This window comes from Peromyscus californicus, unplaced genomic scaffold (assembly GCF_007827085.1).
Source record: "Peromyscus californicus insignis strain IS unplaced genomic scaffold, ASM782708v3 Scaffold_11__1_contigs__length_118956290, whole genome shotgun sequence".
NCBI classification, from domain to species: Eukaryota; Metazoa; Chordata; class Mammalia; order Rodentia; family Cricetidae; genus Peromyscus; species Peromyscus californicus.
Window position 1 is genome coordinate 80304614 of NW_026294402.1, and position 22933 is coordinate 80327546.

A 22933-nucleotide genomic window follows, 5' to 3' on the forward strand; every position below is an offset into this window, starting at 1 on the left:
CTGTGGTGGTTTGAAAGAAAATGGTCCCCAAAGGCAGTGGCACTATTAGGAGGTATGGCCTTGTTGGAGTAGGTGTACTATGTTGGAAGAAGTGTGTCACTGTGGAGGCAGACTTTGAGGGCTCACATATGCTCAAGCTACACCCAGTGAGACAGTCTACTTCCTGTTGCCTGCATATCAACATATGGCAGCTCCTTCTCCAGTTCCATGTCTACTGTACACAGTCACACTCCCTGCCGTGATAATAGACTAAACCTCTGAAACTGTCAGCCACCACCTCAAGTAAATGTTCTCCACTGTAAGAGCTGCCTTGCAAGGTATCTCTTCACAGCAACAGAAACCCTACCTAATAACCAAACATACACTATCCGATTTCTTTGCAGTTACTCACACTGGACTCGAAGTTCACATCAGCCACTCACTAGCTATTTGATCTCAATCAAATTTTTAACTTTTCCTCATCTGAGAACTAAGCAATCAATAAATGACTGCTTTCTTAGTGTTACTATAATGCACACAATACAGACAGAAGCCCTTGCAGCTGACCAGACCACTGTGAGGTTCACTGTAAGTAACAACAGTTCACCAAATCCCCAAGAAATGGAAGCTAGTAATGTTGTAGCTTTCTTTCCTTTAATAGATAATTTTAAAAAAAAAATTAGCCTTTTCCAATTGTCACTAAGTTTCAATAACATAAAAACTAACATTCTAATAATAAAGTATTTTTCACCTTTTTAGATCATGCATATTTTAAGGAAATAAAAATCTGTACTTCTTCAGAGAAGGGGTTTTACAATTAGTCTGACCTTTAATTTCAACTCTATAACTTATATATACACATATACATACATATATAATACACATATACATATATTATAAATACATATATTTTTTCTTACTCAGTATTTGCTGTTATGCCAAATATTTTTGAGATACTTTCACTTTTATTTAAGTCTTTAATTTTTATGCTATATACTAGGAAGCAGATTTCTTAAAACTATTACTAATTTTGAACATTATTTTGCTTTACAATTAGGATAAAAAATTAACTGATGTTTCCAATTCATCATGGCTTTACTGATGTCTACTATGTAATGACTCAATTACCAAGCATGTCTGCTCATCTCCATGGCCTAACCGTCCACCACGACCATGCCCACAGGTATAAACCTGCCCTTTCTGGGACAGAAACACTGAATGAAATTTGCAAAGCACCACCTAAGGAGAAAACAGAATTATGTTATTAAAACTCTCTGAAAAAAAAAATCATTTATTTCATTTCTTTAAGAGGAACATTGTTAATTGTATAAGTTAGATAATGTGTTCAGGGGTACTCACTATACTATTCTCTTTACAAGTGTTCTAAATAAAAATAAAAAATATATATGCCTCATTTTAAATTATACCTATAAAATACATGGGAGGGGAACAAAGAGAGCAATTATAGTGGGAAGCATATAGTGTAAGCTTTCAGTCCTCAATGACAAAATCATTGTCCTTTGTTTTCCTGTTTAGTGAGGTGTCAAACAGCAAGAACTGAGCAGAATGCAAAATGGAGAGTAAGATTATCAAACAGGCCGGGCGGTGGTGGCGCACGCCTTTAATCCCAGCACTCGGGAGGCAGAGCCAGGTGGATCTCTGTGAGTTCGAGGCCAGCCTGGTCTACAGAGTGAGTTCCAGGACAGGCGCAAAGCTACACAGAGAAACCCTGTCTCGAAAAACCAAAAGAAAAAAAAAAAAAAAAAGATTATCAAACAGAATCTGTGTTATTAAATAGTTAAACATCAAAAGAGCATTTTTAGATAATAGGTTTGGTAATGCACAACGGGAGAAGCACTGTATCCTTTTTTGATCTCTGTTTTTAATCAAATATAGCTTTAATGTCTTTACATTGCCTTAAAGAATTCTGTATCTGTTTTCAAGTCTTTCTCTTCCCATTTCCTTACTCAGTTCCTAACATCAACCAGCTGCTGGCACACACTTGGCACTCACATACTCCACAAATAAGCATACTCAAACAGGTAGACTGCACCATGAGAAGGTAGCAACACTCAGTTCACAGCAGCTGTAGACATGCCCATGCTTACAGGCTACCCCACAGGCCACGTTTTGCTGCTTTCACACCAGCATTACATCACTCTGCCTTACTACTCTACAACTCCTTCCTCTTAAGATACACAAAGATGAGAAAGAAAGAAATCCTAGAATCATTCTCCAGAAAGGCATGGTCCTTGGAAAATAAGAAAACTGTAAACTGAGCTATAGAAATCGATGGGTGAGTCAGAGTTCTGTAACACATGCCTGTCCAAAAAAAAAAGAATATAAAATACTCATTTAGCTGTACCACAAATACAATAAAAGTCTAAAAGCCAATCTCAAGTTTATAGTTAGAATTTTTAAAGGAAAAAAATTATTGTTTGAGTCAAAACGAATATATTTGGTTCAATTATATATTCATTTTTATTCTACTACTAAACCCATGATACCAGAAGTTAATGTTTTGAATATTTAAACAATTAGACATGGCTTTCACTTCAGTTCTCTAGGATATATAACGATTTTATCTCTGCCCCATGATGTTCAGTTCATTTGGTGCTACACTACAGAGCTCTTTTTCAGTGAGGAAAGGGGCTGGCTCTTCATCCAACTGTGCTCAGTATATATTCCCATCCAGCTTCCACTTCCTGGACTGAAATTTACAATCCTTTTCTTTTCTCACACCTGTCCACACAGCATGCCTTACTCATGTTCTATAGTAAATAAAGTTCCCTTGATCCTCAGTTTCTTTACAAATAATACTATTTCCTTTCATTAGTGAATTTTCTTTTTTAATGTCTTGTTCTAAAGTTTATACCATCAAGTAAAACGGACTCAATTTTCTTATACTCCATATACAATAGGACCAGAAGGTAGACTCATACTCTAGGTCTCTTAATAGCACCATTATTCCCTCACTGCAGGCAAAAGCTCCCCACTCCTCAAGACCACAAAATCTAGCTTACCACATAAAAACTAAAAAAGGAAAAACATCTTTCAAATATCCTATACGGTCAGTCATTAACACCTATGAATAGATTACCATTTTATGCTCTTAGACAAAAAACTGAAGGGATGGCATACCACCGTAAAAGCCCTTGAGGACCTGCTCAGACTAACACATACTGAGTAGCACCGCCTGCCCAAGGGACGACACGCCTGTGCATCTATTCCACTCGTGCTCTGACAGCCCATCTCCTCATGTTCACTACTGACTCTGACACTGGGCTCAGGATTCCCACCCAGGCTGTTCTTCCATTATGGAAAGGTTTTTCCAGGTCTAGAGACAGCTTTTATGACACCATCCTACCATTCTCCGCATTCTCCAGTCTCTTCCCATTCCTATACAAGCTCCTGTTCCTGGCCTTTCAAAGTTGAACATTCTCTATAATTCATTTTTTTATTAAAAACCAAATGAACAAACAAAAAACGTGCTAGCTATGATCCATCAGAGCTTGGCTTTGTGATGTTATACAAAGGCCTAATACGGTGCCCGGATCATTCATATCCAAATATTATTTTAGTTAATGACACTAACAATTCCACCAGAAAACCCATCAAAACCAGAACTGTCACAGGCAAGCCAGGCATGCACAGTAATTTTAAAACTGAGCATTCCATTTTTAAATATAAACTAAGGATTTGTAATGACACGTGACCTTAGGTGAAGTCAGTACATTACTAAGATCTCCAAAGTCTCTTGTGTAAAAGGTTTGGTTCTCAGGTTGGTGTTACTAAAAGGTAGTAGAAACTCAACAAGGGGGCAAATAGGAGGGAATGCCCTCAAAGGGGACTATGGGATACCAGCCTCTCCTTTACACTCCTTGCTTCTTGGCTGCTTTTAGGTGAGCAGTGTCTTCCATCAGTCTCCTGACAGGCTGTGCTATTTCACAAGACCCAAAAACCAAAGCCAACTAAATATGGACTCCACAACTTGATCCAAAATAAATCTTTCCTCCTTTCAATGAATCCCAGGCATTTCTTTATAGTAACAAAGATTAACATAGCTCATAAGACAAAGATGAACTCAAATGATGGGCTCTGAGGTATAAAATGTAAACATCTTAGCATTACAGTGAGTACAGTGTTGAGTGGCAAAAATAAGACTTCAGGCTTGTTAAATTTAAATACTTTTCAGGACTGCCCAGTGTCCTGTAAACGTAAAAGAAAAATGAAGCATACACACACACACACACACACAATGTTAGAGAGGAGGAGCCGACCGACAGTGGCAGTCTGTGGAAGTAAAACACTTCGCTCAGCAGCAGGACAGAGAGCATGGAGAAAAGCTTCATAAGTTACCAGTTCAAAGTGCACACTCACTCACATTTAAGAATTCAGGATCATGTACCAAAACTAACACCATCCTGCAACACATGCACTCGAGAAATAAATGGCTTAGCACCCACTACACATATGTCCAGGGTACCTTAGTCTTGATATGACCAAAGTTAATGCAGTAAAAACTGAAAGTAGCAAATTCCTAATGAATTTCATCATTCAGGTGTTATGAGAACTTCACAAGAGTAAAAATGTGCAAAATCCAAACTATCAAATACAATACTTTGTCCTATCTCCAAAGTACACAGATGGTATTTCAAAATACCTGCTTGACGTAAACTCCGCTCCTGGAGAACAGATCCACCAGCTCCGGGTGATGCTTGCTATTCTGGCTTCCGTGACCCAGAGTAAAGTTTGTGTTATCGCCCCAAGTATAGACTTCTGTGGGATCTGAAATAAAAATTAAGATTTTATACTGTTATAGTTTAAGCGAATGACAACTTAGCCTAATTATAGATACACAATAATCATCAGTTTACCTGAAACATGACTCAACAGAAACTAACTTAGCTTCCATATTTAAAGATTGCAGTCTTTATAAATATGAATCTATTAACACAGTATATATAATTCCAGAAAATTTTAAAACTAAGAAAATCCAAATCAGTGAAAGCGAGAATCTGATGTAAACAATCACAGCATTTGGCCCTCACTGAGAGCTAACATGTAACCTCCAGCTGAAAGCACCATCACCTGCCCTGTCTATCTTGTTTCCAAGAAAATCTAAGTATAAGATTTATAATTATACCTGCGTTTATAAAAGTGAGCACAGTATCACTGTTACTATACGTTACTAAACAAACATTAACTTTTTTTCCTTTTTAGGGGAATTGAGGGATTGAGATGGGATTCCCAGAGTGCAGAATGGCCTCTGAATTTATTATGTAACAGAACATGGCCTTGACCTCCTCACCCTGCTACCACCTCCCAAGTGCTGGGATTACAGGTGTGAACTAACACATCCAAGACTAACATTAGCTTTCACAGTTCACTCTTGATACACAAAATCACAATGACAAGGGAAACAGCCTTTAAACTGATAGAAAATTTAATCAGAAGAAAGTTTGTGGTTAAGTCTTCAGTTTGATTCTGGAAGACTGAAAAACGTTCTAGAAGGAAACTGTGATTGTCATGTACAATGTGGGGGGGATGGCTGTTCTCACTTAGACAAAAACTAAGCGATACCCCATTTAATCCTCCTCTCCCTTCCTGTAAATTCACAAGGGCAAAGAAACTGGAAGAAGTGATACTAATCTGTGCAAGCAGGACTTGGGAGATGGTTCAGTGGGCAAAAATGCTTGCCACAAAAGTGAGGGGACCTAAGTTCAAAGCCCCCAGACAGGGGGCAGCCAGACATGGAGTGAGCATCTGCAATCACAGCACTCCAACAAGAAGATGGGCTTCTTGGAGAACCCCAGAAGCTTGCACAACAGCTCACCTGGCAGAGGCCATGCATCTCCAAAAAGGTGAAAGGTAAGAACCAATACCAGGGCTACCCTCTGACCTCTACATGTGCACTCTGTCACATAAGCAGGCCCACATTCACACACAAATGCACACACACACATCCACAATGTGTGTCTACTAAATAAACTGGTAATTTTTTTTAAGGTAAAATAGTTACTTTTTTTTCAGTTACTTTGGGTACTGATGTTATTTTCTGGATGCACATTATGGCTTTACAATAATAACAATTATAAACTGTCAAGCCTTTGGGTTGTGCTTTAACTCTTAAAGACACAACTTAAAAAAGGCAAAACAAGATATTATGAATAAAAAAAATAAAAATAATCAACAGATGTGAAAGTAAAAGTTCTTTGTAAATATTCAAACAAATAAATCCTCAGTATCTTAATCAGAAAAAAATACTAGTAGGAGTTTCCAGAACTGCACCTTGCTGGACTGACTGTGTAAAGCTATCCTTACCAGTGTTCTTAAATACAACGTGAGTTGGCCTGTCCTTCATTAGAAGATCCAAAGGTGACAATCCTTCTTTATCTTGAATATACAAGCTAACACCATGCTAGAAAAAAAAAGTACGTATTATCAATATCCTCCCAACTAGTAACTTCTATATCAAAATCAAATGATCAACACCATAAACACACTGAAAAAAGACAGATAACCATGTAGTAATTATCTCTCATAGCTACATACATTTTTTCACTGATATACAAAAGAACTAAAAAATATTAAATGCTCAATTATTGGTAGAGCAAGAAAAGAAGTAAATTTTAAAATTTTGGTTTTGGTGTGTGCATGTGTGCATGTACATGTGTGCATGTGTGCGTGCGTGTATGTCCAAGTGCCTACTGATGCCAAAGTGGACATCAGATCCCCTAGAGGTGGAATTACAGTGAACTACCCAATGTGAGTGCTGGGAAATGAACTCCAGTCCCCTAAAGAGCAGCAAGCACTTCTAACTGCTGAGTCATTCATTTCTTCAGCCCAGAAGTAACATTTTAAATCAAAGTGAAGTACCTAAGACAATCTTTCAAAGTAAATACTTCTCCACTGTGGGACGCCTAGTCTCCATATGTGGCACTACTGGGAGGTAGACGAACATTTGACAGATAGGGCCAAGTGGATACTCTTCCATCTCTGGTCCTGTACTACTGAAGGACTACAGAATGTTGGTCTCTTCTTCTTTGTTTCTTTGTAAACACTACAAGGTGAGTAGAGTGCTCCACTACAGTCTCCTGGTACTGTACTATCACAGGCCCAAAGCAATGGGACAATGAGTTTGAAATCTACAAAATCATAAACCAAAATAAAATTTCTTCATCATAAGGTAATTTACCTCAAGTATTTTGTTACAAGTAACTTCTAACAAAACAAATAAGGTAGATCTGATTGCCTAGAAGGACCTACATCTGTATACATGTAGTTAAGCATATTTACGGACACACTCATTTTTTTTATAGTTAGGTTTCATGTCTATAAATATAAGGATTGCAAAGATTTCACAACAATGGCAGTAGTAGTCAGGGTTTGCCTCCTACAATGTGATCATCAATACCCCATCTCTTTCATTTCACCTGCCCTGGTCTTCTAAGAAAGGCAGCTGAGATGCATAATATTCCAAACTATAAGCGTGACAAATGAGAACTCAGTAACTCAGACTCATAAAGTTTATCTTGTCTGTATTCCTACTAGACCTTACTTACCACATATATCTGTATCGCCCGAAACAACCTCTCAACAGAATGCAAGACTTTGGACTCTTGTTCTCTAGAGTTCCCTCATGGACTTCCGTACTTCCTAATATATTTATCTTGAATGCTAAAGGTACATATGCTGAGCATAGTATATGCCACTTATTTAAGATCAATTCTTTCTGTATATGTCCCCCAAATGTGTAATTTACAAAATGGCATTTAAGTGGATAGCAGGCTTAAGAGCCTGAGTAGTTTGTGATGGTCTTCTACGGGCAACAGCTAGGCTTTATACATCATTTCATCACAGAGCCCTAATGCTACTAGAAACACTAATATCTGCTTTCATTTTGACTATGTAGTCCTAAAACAGTGCAAGGTAAAAATTATTATTCCTGGGGTTTAGAAGAAGATAAAATTTCAGATCAATTCTTCTAATTAGTTTATGGGTATTATATTCTAGTTTTAAAATGTGTTTTTTGTTTCCAAGTCTACAGTCACTTGGATGTTCTGGCTGTCTCCTCTGTGGAGTGTCTGACACCCTAAGATCTTTTTGTTTATGTTACCACTGTTGGTCTCTATTATGTACAAAACCCTAACACTACAATATTTTAAAAACACTTTCCATTTATATTTAATTATTTGATTCTTGCCTATCTCCCCATACTAGTAGAAAAACTCAATCAAAAAAAGCTCAGTCATGTTCACTACATTGTCTGTAATGCATAGGTCATGCTATGGAATGTATCATATACTCAAAAGAGATTTGTTCTGAATACTTTGCAGTTAGTGTGTCATTCAACCCATGCAACTCTGGGATTCTATTAGGTTTTCATAACAACAGGAAAAAGCAAAGCAAGTTCTTCCAGACCAGTGAGTAAACAGCAGTATAAAAATACAATGGCACCAGGCGCAGGGTGACTCCTGCCTGCAATCCCTGCTAGGCAGTAGGATTTACAAGTTTGAATTCAGCTTGGAAAACTAAACGGAATCGGGTCTCAAAATTTAAAAACAAGACTAAGTGCAGTCCAGCCACAGAGTACTTCCCTACCATGTGTGAGGCCCTAGGCTCACCCCAGTATTACAAATGAAACAGTTTAAAGGACACTTGTAGAAAAACTCTATAAACATAAAGCCTTTGGCATCCAATCTCATCATGGAATAAAATGGTCAAAACAAGGCTACTTAAGACTGTTATCTCTATTGTACCTTTATGTAGGCAAAGAGTTTCTGCTAAGGTCTCTTGTATCTCGAAATCAGGGACTGATAGTGTTGACACTATCAGTATGTGTGTATATTTATTGAGCAATTTATTTTGGCATTTGACATAAAAAATTTCTATAGTTCTGAAGTTTATCAGATGCAAATTCACTGAACCTGTATTCATGATTATAGTGTTTGTTGCCAACAAGTAACACTTGAAGTACTACCGTGTACATCAGAGAACTGACATGAAGCCCTTCAATGAAGGACTAGTCCTGTACCCTTTTCCCCTGAAAGGAGAATTGCAAGGCCAAAGGAGAAGACATGCTGAGCTTACAACATGAGAATACTGAACAGTTTTGGAAGAACAATTTGGCAGGAATGTCTTATCAGTGAACTTCACTCACTACTAGTGGTCAATAAGGCTCTGATAAACAAGCTAAACAAGGCAGCCAAAGCACAAGTTCCCAACTTCTCATACCAGTACACACCCATACTACCATGAAAATCTAAAGCAAGCAAAAGTCCAAAATTCAGGCCAAATCACAAATGTTTCAAATGGAAGCCCTAAATATAGACACATGCCTAGCAACCTCTCAGACAGAAGAAAACCAAAGAACCCTCAAAAGCTCAACAGAATTAGCAGCAATGCAATATTCCAGCCAAGGTTTCAGAGGTAAGAAGGGGTAAGCCTGCAGCCAACTGATGCTTTAATTCTTTAGCTTCCCTATAGGGAGAGAAAAGGGATCGGTGACGCTCCTTACAGACGTGGGGCAGAGAGGAGGAAAGACTACTACTCCCCTTTTATAGATACAACTGAGGTCTCATGTTTGGAAATTCATCCAAGATGACTCGGTAAGTAGGGCACTTACACAATTTAACTACATAAGGATGATACTATACTACCAATAGACATTAGAAATTATTTTGATGAGAATATATTACAAAAAAATCTTACGTAAATAATTATTTTTTAAAAAAATAAAACAGCTGAAAATACTAATGGCAAGATTCCTAATTTAACTACATATTGCTTGAGGATAGAAAGACTTGTTTAGTATTTTCTGGGAAAATAATGCCTATATAAAGCAAAGTTACACATTTAGAATGAATGACTCAGTATTCATGAGTGCCATAACACTGAGTATTTCTCAAAACACTTCATAATCTAGCTATTCACAAAACAAACCTAGATGGAATCTACTGAGTGAGAAATTTCATATAAATTAAGCTGATTTTAATTATCAAATTTTTAAACTAAAAACATTTTATTCTAGTTAAACAAGAAGTGGACATATTATTCAAAACTATTAATTCTGATGCTCAACAGAATTGTAAAGTAGTCAACAATAATTTAAGTCATTTTTTAAATACCCAAAGATACTATTTTAAAACTTTCAGTGGAACTCATTAGACTGGAGTAACTTTAACAGTAGGTTTCATTGTAAGCAAACAGAAGTCCAACATAAACAGAGCAACAAAGGAAGACCTGACCAGTCACAGGCACCAATGAACCTCCATGAGGTTTCCACTCTGCCCATCCACTCCAACAGCTCTCTACACCTCTGGGGGGTGGGGGTAAGCAGGGTACTGGAGGTGGAAACCTGGGCCTTGAGAATGCTAGGCAAGTATTCTGCCCCTAAGCTACTTCTCCACACTGAACCTCTCTGGGTTTAGGTGCTGCCCAATTAATAAACCATTCTTTGTTCAAATAAACTCTGTTCAAGTTTTTTTCTGACAATAGCATACAGTGCATATATCATAAAATTGCACAATAGCTCACTGTATGTTGTGAGCTTTGATATATATTTGAAATTTTACATAAAATGTGTAAATAACTAAGATATAAGGGATTTTAAATCTAAAGATGAATTATAGCAGTAAGAGTATCAAACACATATAAACCTCTCTTAGAAAATACAACACGAAATAGATTAAGAAAATGCCATGCCTAAACTCCAGCCAGGGAAGCAGATCAGTGCCTTGCTCAGCCAATCAGCAGAGATGCTTCCTCCCACAGCACATGGGAACAGATACAGAGACCCACAACCAGACAATAGGCAGAGAGTGAGAGATCTTGGAACACTCAGCCCTAACTGGGCTGTCTCCATCAAATCCCTTCCCCCAGGGCTCAGGGAACCCTGTGGAAGGAGGTGGAAAGAGTGTAAGAGCCAGAGGAGATGGAGGACACGAAGGAACCATGACCTTCTAGATGCAACAGGACTGGCACACGTAGGAACTCACAGAGATGGAGGCAACACGCACTGGGCCTGCCACACTCAATCAGATGGGGTCCTAGAACTGAAAAGAAGTAGTTGTACGTTCAACAATAGATGGCCAAAAGAAAATGAACTCAATGGCAACATTGGAGATTCTTTATCTCATAATGTCACATCTGTCATATTGGACTTTTTTTTTAATTTTACCTTATTTTTTAACTTTTATTTATTTATATTTTCTCTATCTTTTTACTCTACAGGTCCTCTGTGTATATATTATAGATTGCAGTTTAGTGTGTTTTTGTGGGATTCCTGAGTGTGCGAACAAGTAGGTATGTTTCTTATGCCTTTTTCTGAGCTCTTTTCCTTCTGTTTGTTTTATCCAATTGCAATGTGTTAGTTTTTGTTTTATTTCATTATGCTTTATTTTATTTTTATCCAAGAGAAGCCTGTTTTCTCTTTCTCTCTCTCTCTCTCTCTCTCTCTCTCTCTCTCTCTCTCTCTCTCTCTCTCTCAAGACAGGGCCTCACTATATAGCTCTGGCTGTCCTAGAACTCAAAATGTAGACCAGGTTGGCCTCGAACTCACAGAGATCTGCCTGCCTTTGTCTCCCAAATGCTGGGAATAAAGGCATAAACCTGGTATTAAAGGCATGGCTTGTTTACTTTCTAATGAGAAATAGGAGGTAGATCTGGATAGGAGTGGAGATGGGAAGGAGGTAGGAGGAAGAGAGGGAGGTGAAACCTTAATCAGGATATATAATGTGAGGAAAAAAATCTATTTTCAAAAAAAAGAAAAAGGAAAATAAAAGCACATGCCTAAATAAGTTTTAAATAAACTGACACTTACCTTCAACAGAGACCAAACACAATCAATATGTCCATAAAAAATGCTTCTGTGCAATGCTGTCCAGCCTGACTCCTTGTCTTTCACCAGCAAATCCACTCCTTTCTCAATAAGCCAATCTAACACTCCTTTCTTCCCGCAGGAGGAAACCAGGTGGAGGGCATTCCTGCCAAAGGCATCCTTGACAGTTGCAGCATTGAAACAGTGACTGGAGAGGAAGGCCTTGATCTGGTTCTCACTCCCCTTTGTCACCACAGAGAGGACATCCATAGCATGCTTCAGGGATCGGCATTTTGATGTGCAGTCAGGGGTGGCAGAATCCATCCTAATTGTTTTTATATTGCTTACTCCTTCAGAACAGTCACTGAAGGAAATTTTAAAAATGAAAAGCTAGGACACAAGGATACTATTCAGGAAGAATTATTGAGAAGATATGACCCTCTGGGGGTTATAATTTAATTAATCACAGCAATTATATAAAACTATATATCTTTGTATAATCTTTTGGCACTTAAATCAAAAAATTATAAATAGTTCTATAAAGTTCATATCAAATACAAGTTCTTTAATTTTTTTAAAAAATCCCAGTTTATAAATGATTCCTGGAGTCAAGCACCAAGGGGGAGTGAGGAGGGGAACTCCCCCTCCACACCGTCTGAGCCTTTCAAATATCCATAATTGCGAGGGTGACCTGTAGGAAAACAAAGTAAAAGCAAAATTACAAATCTAACTCTCTTGAAGTACTTTACAATGTAACTCCACATCTAAATGCCCTTCATTCATTAAAAAAAAAAAAAAAGCTATCAACTTTCCATGTTGGTCTCTTTCAGAATGTTCATTATCTCCTGTATTTTTAAACTCTATAAGCTACGTCCCCAGGAGCTATAATCACATTCAAATCTATTACCTTCAAGAGAATGTCTTCCAAAAGGTCACCACCTAAAACTACATCATAACCATTACCAAAACAACCAACACTTCACCCATTACTCTTCACTTTGTGGTAGGCAATGTGTCTTCTCACCTGAATGGCCCCTTGTCATGGGGGGAAATAATTAAAAAGGGGTATCAGAAAAGCTGGAGCACTATCTGGAAAGAAATAATTTTTGGCACTTTATACCTGTATTAATATAAATTTTAGATGGCTCAGAGACAAAAAAAAAATGAAAACATAAAAGGGTATTCTTTTATAGTCATCGAATAAAAAAACATGATCTGAAATCTCAAAGTATAAAATGATGATGAGATTCAATGTAACTCTTAAAGCTATATAAAATGTTAAAGACAAAAAAAGGAAAACCTTCCCTATTACATGGTGTGCAAACTTTTCCTTGCTATCTCTTCTTTGGGAACGGAAAAAAACAAAACAAAACAGTTACAAGACTCTTTAGAGACAGGCCGGAGTCCACTGTGTGCATAGGGGGATCTTCAGAACATTAGATACAAATATGGAAGAGTCTAAATAAGTTATTTCCACACCCACCTGAAATCACAACATCAGAAGTCTAAGATCTAACTGGCTTTCTGATACTGACTATTCTGATGAGTCACCTTTTAGAAATGAGAGCAACAAACTACTTGAATTCTAATCCTAACTCCAGGTCTGTTTCTGCAAACCTATAGTTTTAACTGAACACAGTCCCACAAAAACAAACAAGCCAACCAACCAACCAACAAACAAAAACCCAAACAAAATCTTAGTTTGAACCTAAAAGAATAAAAAGTCTTTGGCATTTAACTGGCACCAAGAAAAGGAACCAATGCCTCAAGTAGTTTAAAATGTCAAAACCAAACACAATATACAGCCAACCAGTCAAGTCACTAATCTCACTCTTTCAAGCTCTAAAGCCCACACCACTCTTGCTTTTCCCACATCAGGATGGGTTAGACGTTAGACAGCCTTTTGTATTTGAAGTGGCCACTGCACCGAATTCTAAAAGGCAGGATGGAGTGATAATGTAAGGCTCCTGCTTGGGTGATGGGCTAAGAAAAAAAGGAAGGGCTAAACACTTTGGAAATCAGAAAAAAATGTAGCACGCTATACTGGTTTGAATGAGAATGGCCCACACGTTCCTATTTTTGAAAACTTGGTCCCCAGTTGGTGGAACCATTTTGGGAAAGAGTATGAGGTGTGGCCTCAGAGAAAACATGCTACTGGGGGCCAGCTGAAAAGTTTCAAAAGACTCTAGCCATTCCCATTGTATCTCTCTGCCTCCTACTTGCAGATAAAGATGTAAGCTCTCAGCTATTCTAGCCACCCCCCTTTGCTCTGCCATGATCAGACTCTAACCCTCTGAAACTATAGCCTCAAATTAACTTTTTCTTTCACAAGTTGTATTGATCATGGTGTCTTATCACAGAAGTAAAAAAGAAACTAAGACAGGAGCCTAAACAAATGAACAAATAAATTATAATAAATCTTTGTCTTATACATGACACATGAACTGCTGCAGAGAGCTGGCACAGCATAGCTGGCTAGCTTAGCTACCGGCAATGGTTCAGCCCAACGACTGTCCCACCACCAAGATTTTAGCAGGTCAACATTGAGTTCTGAACAATGATCCACAGGCCTTATACTCATCAATAATTAAGAGTATAATTATATTTTAAAACAAATCTAATCACCTACTCCCCTAATACATCCCAAACAAAAGAAAGCAAAACAAACAAACAAACCAATGTCTCACATGTTAAAGACAGCTTTATTCTAACAGTAATCAACAGTCTTACCAAGTGTGAACCCTGTGAACTACAACAACCAGCCTGACAAGGTATGGTCACTCTTGTAATATTGGCACAAACGTTATGGAGTAAACACTTTCTGACTGGACTTAAGGCTTGCTCCATAAGATAGAACTCATATCTGGCACCATTAATGGGGCCAATTAATGGTTGGGTAGGTCATAGGCCCTAGCTGAAAATCTACTACTATTATTCTGCTAAATGAGAATAACTTTTAACAGACTTCTAAGGACTTTTCATTATATCCATAGATTAGTGTGCATCTCTCAACCTTCATCAGAGAAGATTCTTTTAGCAGTAGATGGTGATTCACACAGAGACCCACAACTGGTCAGCATGCAGAATAAGAGACTGTGCAGTGTTCACCTTCAAATGAGATATCTGTATCACACCCATCCTCCCAAGGCTCAGGACAAGGGGATAAAATAATTTAAGAGCCAGAGGTGGTACACAGCAATTTTTCTGGACACAGCACGATGGTTGCACATATGAACCCACAACCACTCTGACTGCATACACAAGGTCTGAACACAAGAAAGCCAGACAAAATCTTACCGTGGGGCAGGGAGGTAATCATGAAGTCACTTCCCTAGCTGAGAATTGATGGCTCATAGAGAAAGTCAGGGGTGTGGTTCCTGAGAAGCTACCCGTGCTCCCGTAGATGGCCCTACACCCATGCACATACAGGAAGCATAAGTTGTCCAAGTGTGTGTGTGTGTGTGTGTGTGTGTGTGTGTGTGTGTGTGTGTGTGTGTGTTTAAGACATTTAAGTGGAAGGGAACAGTGGTAGAAAGGACAGGGAAGGAATTAGGGAGGAAGAAATGGGGAGTGTGGGTTTAATCAAGACACTATACACATGTAAGAAATTCTCAAACAAGAAATAAATATCCTTGAAAGTCTAGGTAGAGAGTTTCATATGAGCATAGGCATTTGTGGAGGTATGAGCGATAATGCCCCAAAGGATCCAGTGTTTGAATCCTTGGTTCCCTCCCAGTCAGCTGAACTGTTTGGAAAGGACTGGGAGTTATGACTATGTTGGAATCGGTGTGGCCTTATTAGAGGAGGTGTGTCATTGGGGGTGGGTTTTTTGAAGTTTCAAAAGCCCACACCAGGCTCAGTCAGCCTCTGCACCTCTCTCTCTCTCTCTCTCTCTCTCTCTCTCTCTCTCTCTCTCTCTCTCTGCTTGCTTCTATTTTGAGGATCAGATGTGAGCTCTTAGCTACTGCTACAGAACCATGCCTGCCTGTCTGCTGCCATGCTCCCTGTCAAAATGATCAAGGACTAACCCTCTGAAACTGTAAGCAAGCCATTAATAATTAAATATTTCAACTATAAGTCCCTTTGGTCATGGTGTTCCACAGCAACAGAACAGTAACTAAGACTGTATTATGCAGCACACAACGCTCAGATTCTGAATTCAGGACACCTGAACTAGTTAACACAAGTATCCTGAACCTAAGGATCAGGAACCTAAGGATCCTGAACACACCACTTAATTTCTCTAAGCTTCAATACTTTCATTTGTAAAAGGAGTTTTAAAGTATCTCTTGACCTGTTCTAAAAATTAATGAGATATTTTATCCACATGGCACAAATATCCAACAAGTTAGGGAGGAAAATAGGACATCTTGATGAGTCAGAAAACGTCAATACTATATTAGGGCCCTTTCTTTTTGAAATAGTTTTCATCCAAATCTTTAAAAGGCTACTTCTCAGTGCTTATAAAAAAATACCTACCATCTTTGAACTTTCATATGGACATGTACATACAGAGCTTTACCTAAATTAACTATGTCTCATTTCAACCTTATCATTGGCCCTATAAATATTACTACCTTCACCTTACTATGAGGAAACAAGTAACCTAAAAATCATACAGTGAGAAGAGTACTCTGGATACCACTTGTCAATCAACTGGCTCTCTCACCACAGTTAGGAATGGTCAATAGGATGTAATATAGTGTAGTCAAGAAAACTGTCATTTGGGTTGCGACGATAGAACCATAGACAAGCGACTTGAGTTCCCTATTCCTCCCTTTCTTCCTTTGTGAACTACTGACAATAACCTCCCTTGGAGATACATGCCTTGCTGACATGGAAGGCTTTTAAGATCCTTATAGTAAGGGAGAGAAAAGCATGTTAATCCTTCTTCATAATTTTCACAATCAGTAAGCAAGACTGTTTTTACTGAGCTCTTTAGAACCAAAATATCTCCCCTGTACACCTATATCCTTACTAATTTAAATGTTTCAAGCTACATATTATGAGTCATAATCAAAGATCAGTTTTTATAAGCCTAAACACATTTTTAAAAATAAGCGCTTACAATGGCTAGGACATTAAGTAATTTAACTCTATTAATATTGTAATCTAATGTTCTCAAATACTCTCTGTGTAGAAGACCTAGAAACATAGTTTAGTTCAATAACTATCTGATTTTCATAACAGAAAATGTGCCGACAATTTAGGGAGCAAGTAAGTGCATCTGGATGTGGCAAAGAATAATAAGAAACTAGTGTGTCGAAAGTAACAAGTCATACCAACATCCTTTAATAGGTATACTTATTCAGTCTAGAATTTTAGAATCCAGAAGCATCTTGAAAGTTAAAAAACGAAGTGAAATCATCACACAAAACTAGCATACTGAAAGTCCTTCAAACAAGTTTTATTAAAAATGAAAACCAACATATCCAATTAATTTTTGTCTTGAAGCTGCGATGTGACTAAAGTTTGGCAAAAACTTTTTTAGAAAACACGTTTTTTAAAAAAAAAAAAGTTCTGACCTCATGTACCATGAAGTAAGTAGGTTTCTAAAACAATAAAAACAAACGAACGCATTTCAACAAAGAAGTCAGGAATTAACCAAAAATGCCTGCGAATTTGCATTAGGGAGGTAGCCGCACTATTAAAAAAAAAAAAATTAAAGCACCACCCTTCTCAGTATTTCTGAGGAACTTCTTCAAATGCCCTACTTCGAGGTCAACGGAAACAGGTGCTACTCAACTTTTGCTCCTCGAAAAACACCCCCTCGGGCTAACACAACTCGAGTTTCATGACTACCTTAGAATGTCTGATAACCGAGTCAAACATGGCCTGTGGTCTGGGTTGGCCATGTCCCCCCTGAACTAGAATTCCCTTGCAACCTGATAGCTACGAGCCAAAGGCCTCTTTAGCCTATCTCTGCAGAACACACATAGTCCCTTTCCTCCCAGCAGCACATCTTCCTGCAAGACCTGCTTCTGCAAACTCAGCAAGGCCCACGTGAACGCAAAAAAAAAAAAAAAAAAACTTGGTAAACTCCACTAAGGGCTTAGGGGACCCGGGCGCCTCCAGGAAGGGCTCCAAGGGAAGTGACGCCAGGCAACTCTCGGAACTAGAAATGCAACGTCGCTGGAGGGCGTGTCGGGAAGCCGGGCGACGTTGCACTTCGCGGGGCCAGGCCATTCATTAGCTGGAGGGGGCGGCGGGGCTGCGCTCCCAGGCCACCCGCCCGTGCCACGCGCCGCGGCGCGAAGCTCGAAGCCGCCCCTCCGCGAGTCCCCTCCCCGGGGCCCTGCTCCCCCGCCGCGCTGGCGGGACGCCGTCGCCTCCGCCCTCACCAGTCGCTAGATGAAGGTGCGCCGGGGGTCTCCGCTGGGAAGGCGCGCGGCCGCGCAGGGACTCATCTTCAGTGAAGGCGACCGGGGACAACGAGGGGAGCCAGGAACCGGGGTGCCCGAGGCGGCTCCGGAGGCGGCTGCAAGCGACAGCCGCGAATGCCGGCGCCGGGACGGGGTTCGGGGACCTGGGCTAGAGCGGGCGGGCCTCGGGAATAAGACGGGCGCTGATTGGCTGGAGTTCGTGTATGCCCCACAGTGATTGGTCGGGGCCTGCCCACAAGGCCTAGCGTGGCAGCACCTCGGCTGTGGCCTTCCCCTAGGGTCCCAGAGGAACTTGACCCTGCCGGCCTTGGGGCTGCAGACACAGGCTGCCGCCTTGGACTCAGAAACAGTAGTGTCCCTCGTAGATGGCAGGTGTCATCCTTGTAGTTGTGTCTCCCGGCAGTTCGTGACTCGGAAGGGAGGATAAGGCGGGGATGGAGAAAACAAGGATCTGGCTGGATGCCCGAGCACCGGTCACCACTCAGTAGAAGCATAGACACCTTAGCTAAGTTGCCTCCCCGGTCCCTAGCAGTGGGGTGACTTGGAATCCAGGGGTGTCCTCTTCCCAAGTCTTAGCCCTGCTGCTCTGTGGGCCCCTGTTATGCCCAGATTGTCTGTCACTCCCCTTGTCAGAAGGTACCACAGCTTTTTCAAATCGCCACTGTGCGACCAGCTGCTGACTTGGGTCACACCGCTAGGTACCTGAGGCCAGACTTGCAATAGGTTTTCTCCCTTTAAATCTAGATCTAAAGGCCATTTTAAAAGTTGGAAACTGTTAGGGAGGAAAGTAAACCAATAATCAGTCCAGAATGGAAAACATACTGCTGCTGAAGTCTGATACAGAGGCGCCTTAGTAAACATATGTTCAGGGAGGAGTAGCATGACTCAGAAGAAAACAGCACTAGGATCCCGGAGATGGTTGAACCTCTGCCATGTTTGTGTTACTGTATGAGCCACTAGCACTTTAATCTATTAAACAGAGTTAAACTCGGTATCTTCTTTTACTGGTTCAGCCTGGTTATCTGCTTTGTAGACTTTGTAGGACGTTAAGTTGCTAGATCAACGTGAAGAAGAAGTGAAAACTGAGACCCAGCTCCCCAGCTCTCCCAGTACAAGGACTTTCTTTGCTTTCCTACTTCCTACTTTGACGCGTAACAAAACCCAGTCTGTAATGTATAAACAATGACTTGAAGCTGTGTAGGATAGTCACACATTCTGGAACAAAGAAGCCCAGTGATCCAAAACTAAGAATGTAAATAAACGTGTTGACCTAAGTTCACATCTTTTATCTGCCTCTTCCTTGTATCTGAGTAAGTCCTTTAGGTTTTCTGAAGCCTTATTTCCTCATCTTGCAAAGTACATTTTGCTGTGGTGAAAATGTATTGATAGCATTGAATAGAGTGCCAAACACACACAGCTAATTTTTATACATAAAGTATGTCCTTAGCTGAATTATTGTAAGTATTCATTCATCTGGAAGTTGCCGTGTCTCAAACACTTGTAAACATTGGGGGCACAAAATGTTCATATAGCCATAATCCTATACATAAGAATTAAGTGCAACTTTAACAAACATGTGAAGAGATACACTAAAGTACTACAGATTTCATCTGATTTCCCAAAGAAATGACAAACTAGGTCAGAAGTAGAAGATAATTGGATGATGGAGAAAAAGAAAGGACAGAATCGTGCCAAGGAATGTCTTTGAAGTTGGGGGTGGGGGAACAGAACTGGTCCTGCTTCAGGAAGTAGCAGAGGAGAAAGTCTTAGAACACTGCTTACGAAGTAGAAACTCACCTGTCACAGTTGTCATGGTGCTGACCAAATTGAGAGACACTCTGATATAATATTATTGTCCCTGGCACAAACAGCATGAGTTTCATATTTTTATACACTGTTGGGTCCAAAAGGAATGCTAGTTGGTGGCCAATAGGTATCATATATGTAGTGGTTGTAGGTGGCCATGTCAGTTAAGAAACTCCAAGCTAATGAAAACTTAACCTTTTACTGTAGATTGAAAGAAAACTACCTAACTTTTACCTCAAGGTGAAAATTAACCACATTACACCAGAAAGTAAATAGCCTGGCTTACCTTTGGACGAGACAGAAAGACACTGATCTAACTCTTCATCTTTTTTTTTTCTTTTTCTTTTCTTTTCCCATCCCTTCTGCTCTCCCCTTTTTATTTTACTACAGGTTCAGCAATATTTGTAAGTCGTTACATTTTTAAGTATTTTTCCCTTCCATGCCTTTGTCTAAAAATTTTCTGCATATTTTTTTCATCACTGGGCAATCTTCCTTTTGGGGCCTACTTTTCCTACTTGCCTTCTCTTGCCCCCTTTTTCTTTTCTGGTCTACTTTTAGTAACGTTTTGGATTTTATCTTACTGGTTGTAAAAGTTTGTGTTGTCTATCTTTATTTCCCCTCTGCCACTCATCAAATGTTATTTTGGAGCTTTCTCACTATTGGGGAATTACTCTTTTCCCCTTTCTCTTGCTAACTGCGTGTTCCTTTCTTTCCTTCCATCATAGTCTTCTCTTCCTTTTTCCTTTCTTCATTAGCCTGGCTTCTCCTCCAGCTTTCTGAGTCCTTGACTCCTTTCTCCATCTATTGCAATGTTAACTGTAAGTGACTGTTTGTCTCATACCAGACTCAACTTTGGTTTTGCCATTTTCTGTTTTATGTCATTGGTTGTCTACTACTGAGATTTAATTCATTTTGGTGTGTTTTTTATTGCACAGTTTGATGTTGCTGTTACAATAGTTTATCTTTTCCTCTCTTGAGTAGTACTGAGTATTAAGCACTCAGCAGAAGTATTCTCTATAAGGAAATACTCAAATACAGCTAAAATACATTGAGAGAGATTCCAATGAAGGGATGTAAAAACCATAACACAAAAACACAAGAAACATGAAAAACACGTAAACATAACTCCCTTAGAGTCTCCTTTGCATCTCTAATTCCTCGATTATTGAATCTAAAGATACTGAAATAGGTACAATATCAGCTAAAGATTTTAAAAGTTTACTAGTAAAACCTGTCAATGAACTTAAAGAGAATACAAGCAAGCAGATGAATTCAATCTAGGAGCTAGAGAAGAAAGGAAGGGGCACAGAGGGGGAAAAAAACCTCAGCAAAATAGATGAGAAAAACATGGATATAAAAGAAATGTTCAAGAATAATTCTCACCAATAGACTTAACCAAGCAGAGGAAAGAAGTCGGAGATGGAGGATGAGGTAGAGTATATACTACATCCAAACATCAATAAAACAAAAATAAATAAGCATGACCACAAGATTCAAGGGCCCTGGAATATAATCAAGAGACCAATCCGAAGAGTATGGATAGAAGAAGGAACTGATAGAAAGATTAAAGATCTAGAGAATCTACTCACTGAGGTTTTCCCAATTCTAGAGAAATAAATGGACTCTCAAACACAAGTTATTTAAAACCATGAGTAGACATGACCAGAGAAGAACTTCTTCGTGACATGTTATAGTCATTCATGTTGAAAACATAAAGAAAAAGAACACTATTAAAAGTGGTAAGAGATAAACTCTAAATTACCTACAAAAGCAAGCACATCAGAATCGCATCACTATCTGATGAACAGCCCTAAAACCCAGGAGAAGGAACCGTATTTTTCAGGACCTGAAGGGAAAAACTGTCAACCAAAATTGTTACACTCTGGAAAGCTCTCTTAAAATTGATGGAGATGGGGGGTGTACCAAGACAAACACAAATGCTATGATTCTTGATGACCAATCTGCAAAAGGATACTTATGGAAATACTATACATAGAGGAGGAAGATAGACTTAAGCACAAGACCAAACATGAGAGGAGTAACTTAATGAAGGGTAAGAAGGAATCTCACATGTCCAACATAGTAAACCAGCGTATTCCTAATACAAATAGGGTAGAGAGATGTTATGGGAGAGGCAGAGAAACAATCTTGGAATTAACCAGACAAATCAATAAGAAAATGTTTGGATTTAGTAAACATCTTTATAATACATTTAAGTGTAAATGATCCCAACTCACCAATAAAGAGATGCAAACTAGCTGACTGGATTAAAAAAACAAACAAACAAAAAACCTACATTCAAACTATCCACTGTCTCTAAGAAACATACCTCACTGGTATACACTCAGGAAATCTGGGTCAAAGGATGGAAATCAATTTATAAAGTGAGTAGAAGTTGAAAATAAGATGGTATATTAATGCTGATATATGGTTGAATAAACTTTAAAAAAGATTTTTTATGGCCACTGTATATTGATAAAGGACACAATTCATCAGGTTTTAATTATCCGTCTGTATACACACAGGTAAGTGCAGCTCTCACCCCCTCATCAAGCAAGTTTTGTTTTGCAGCAGAGGAGACCATCACAGAAACTCACAGTTGGTCAAAATGCAAAGAACAACTGACTATAGGGTGGGTGCCCATATGCAACTGATACATCTAAAGCACAACCCTATTACTGAGGCTCAGGGAACATCATGGAAAAGGGGGTGGAAAGAAGGTAAGAGCCAGAGGACCGGAGCGTCTGCTACATATGACAAGGAGTTGCATGCACAAAACCTTGACAACATGCTCATTTAAAGAAGACCTGCAGGAGGCCAGGCAATGGTGGTGCACACCTTTAATCCCAGTACTTTGGAAGCAGAGACAGGTGGATTTCTGTGAATTCAAGTCCAGTCTGTTCTACAAAGCAAGTTCCAGGACAGCTAGGGCTGTTACTCAATG

The 22933-nt window shown here is 39.3% G+C and overlaps 1 protein-coding gene across 3 annotated transcripts in view; it reads right to left on the reverse strand.

Annotated features, from left to right (window-relative positions):
* The window catches only part of Ibtk (inhibitor of Bruton tyrosine kinase), a 67191-nt gene extending 48936 nt beyond the window's left edge, over window positions 1-18255 (reverse strand). For all 3 annotated transcript variants that reach the window (XM_052715638.1, XM_052715648.1, XM_052715631.1), the window contains exons 1-5: window positions 18142-18255; window positions 11804-12491; window positions 6304-6400; window positions 4643-4767; window positions 1108-1218 (exon numbers count right to left, since the gene is read on the reverse strand). In XM_052715638.1, the coding sequence (XP_052571598.1) occupies window positions 1108-1218; window positions 4643-4767; window positions 6304-6400; window positions 11804-12124 (654 nt within the window). In that variant the 5' untranslated portion in view covers window positions 12125-12491; window positions 18142-18255. The remainder of the gene's footprint in view (window positions 1-1107; window positions 1219-4642; window positions 4768-6303; window positions 6401-11803; window positions 12492-18141) is intronic.
* Between the last annotated feature and the right edge of the window lie 4678 nt (window positions 18256-22933).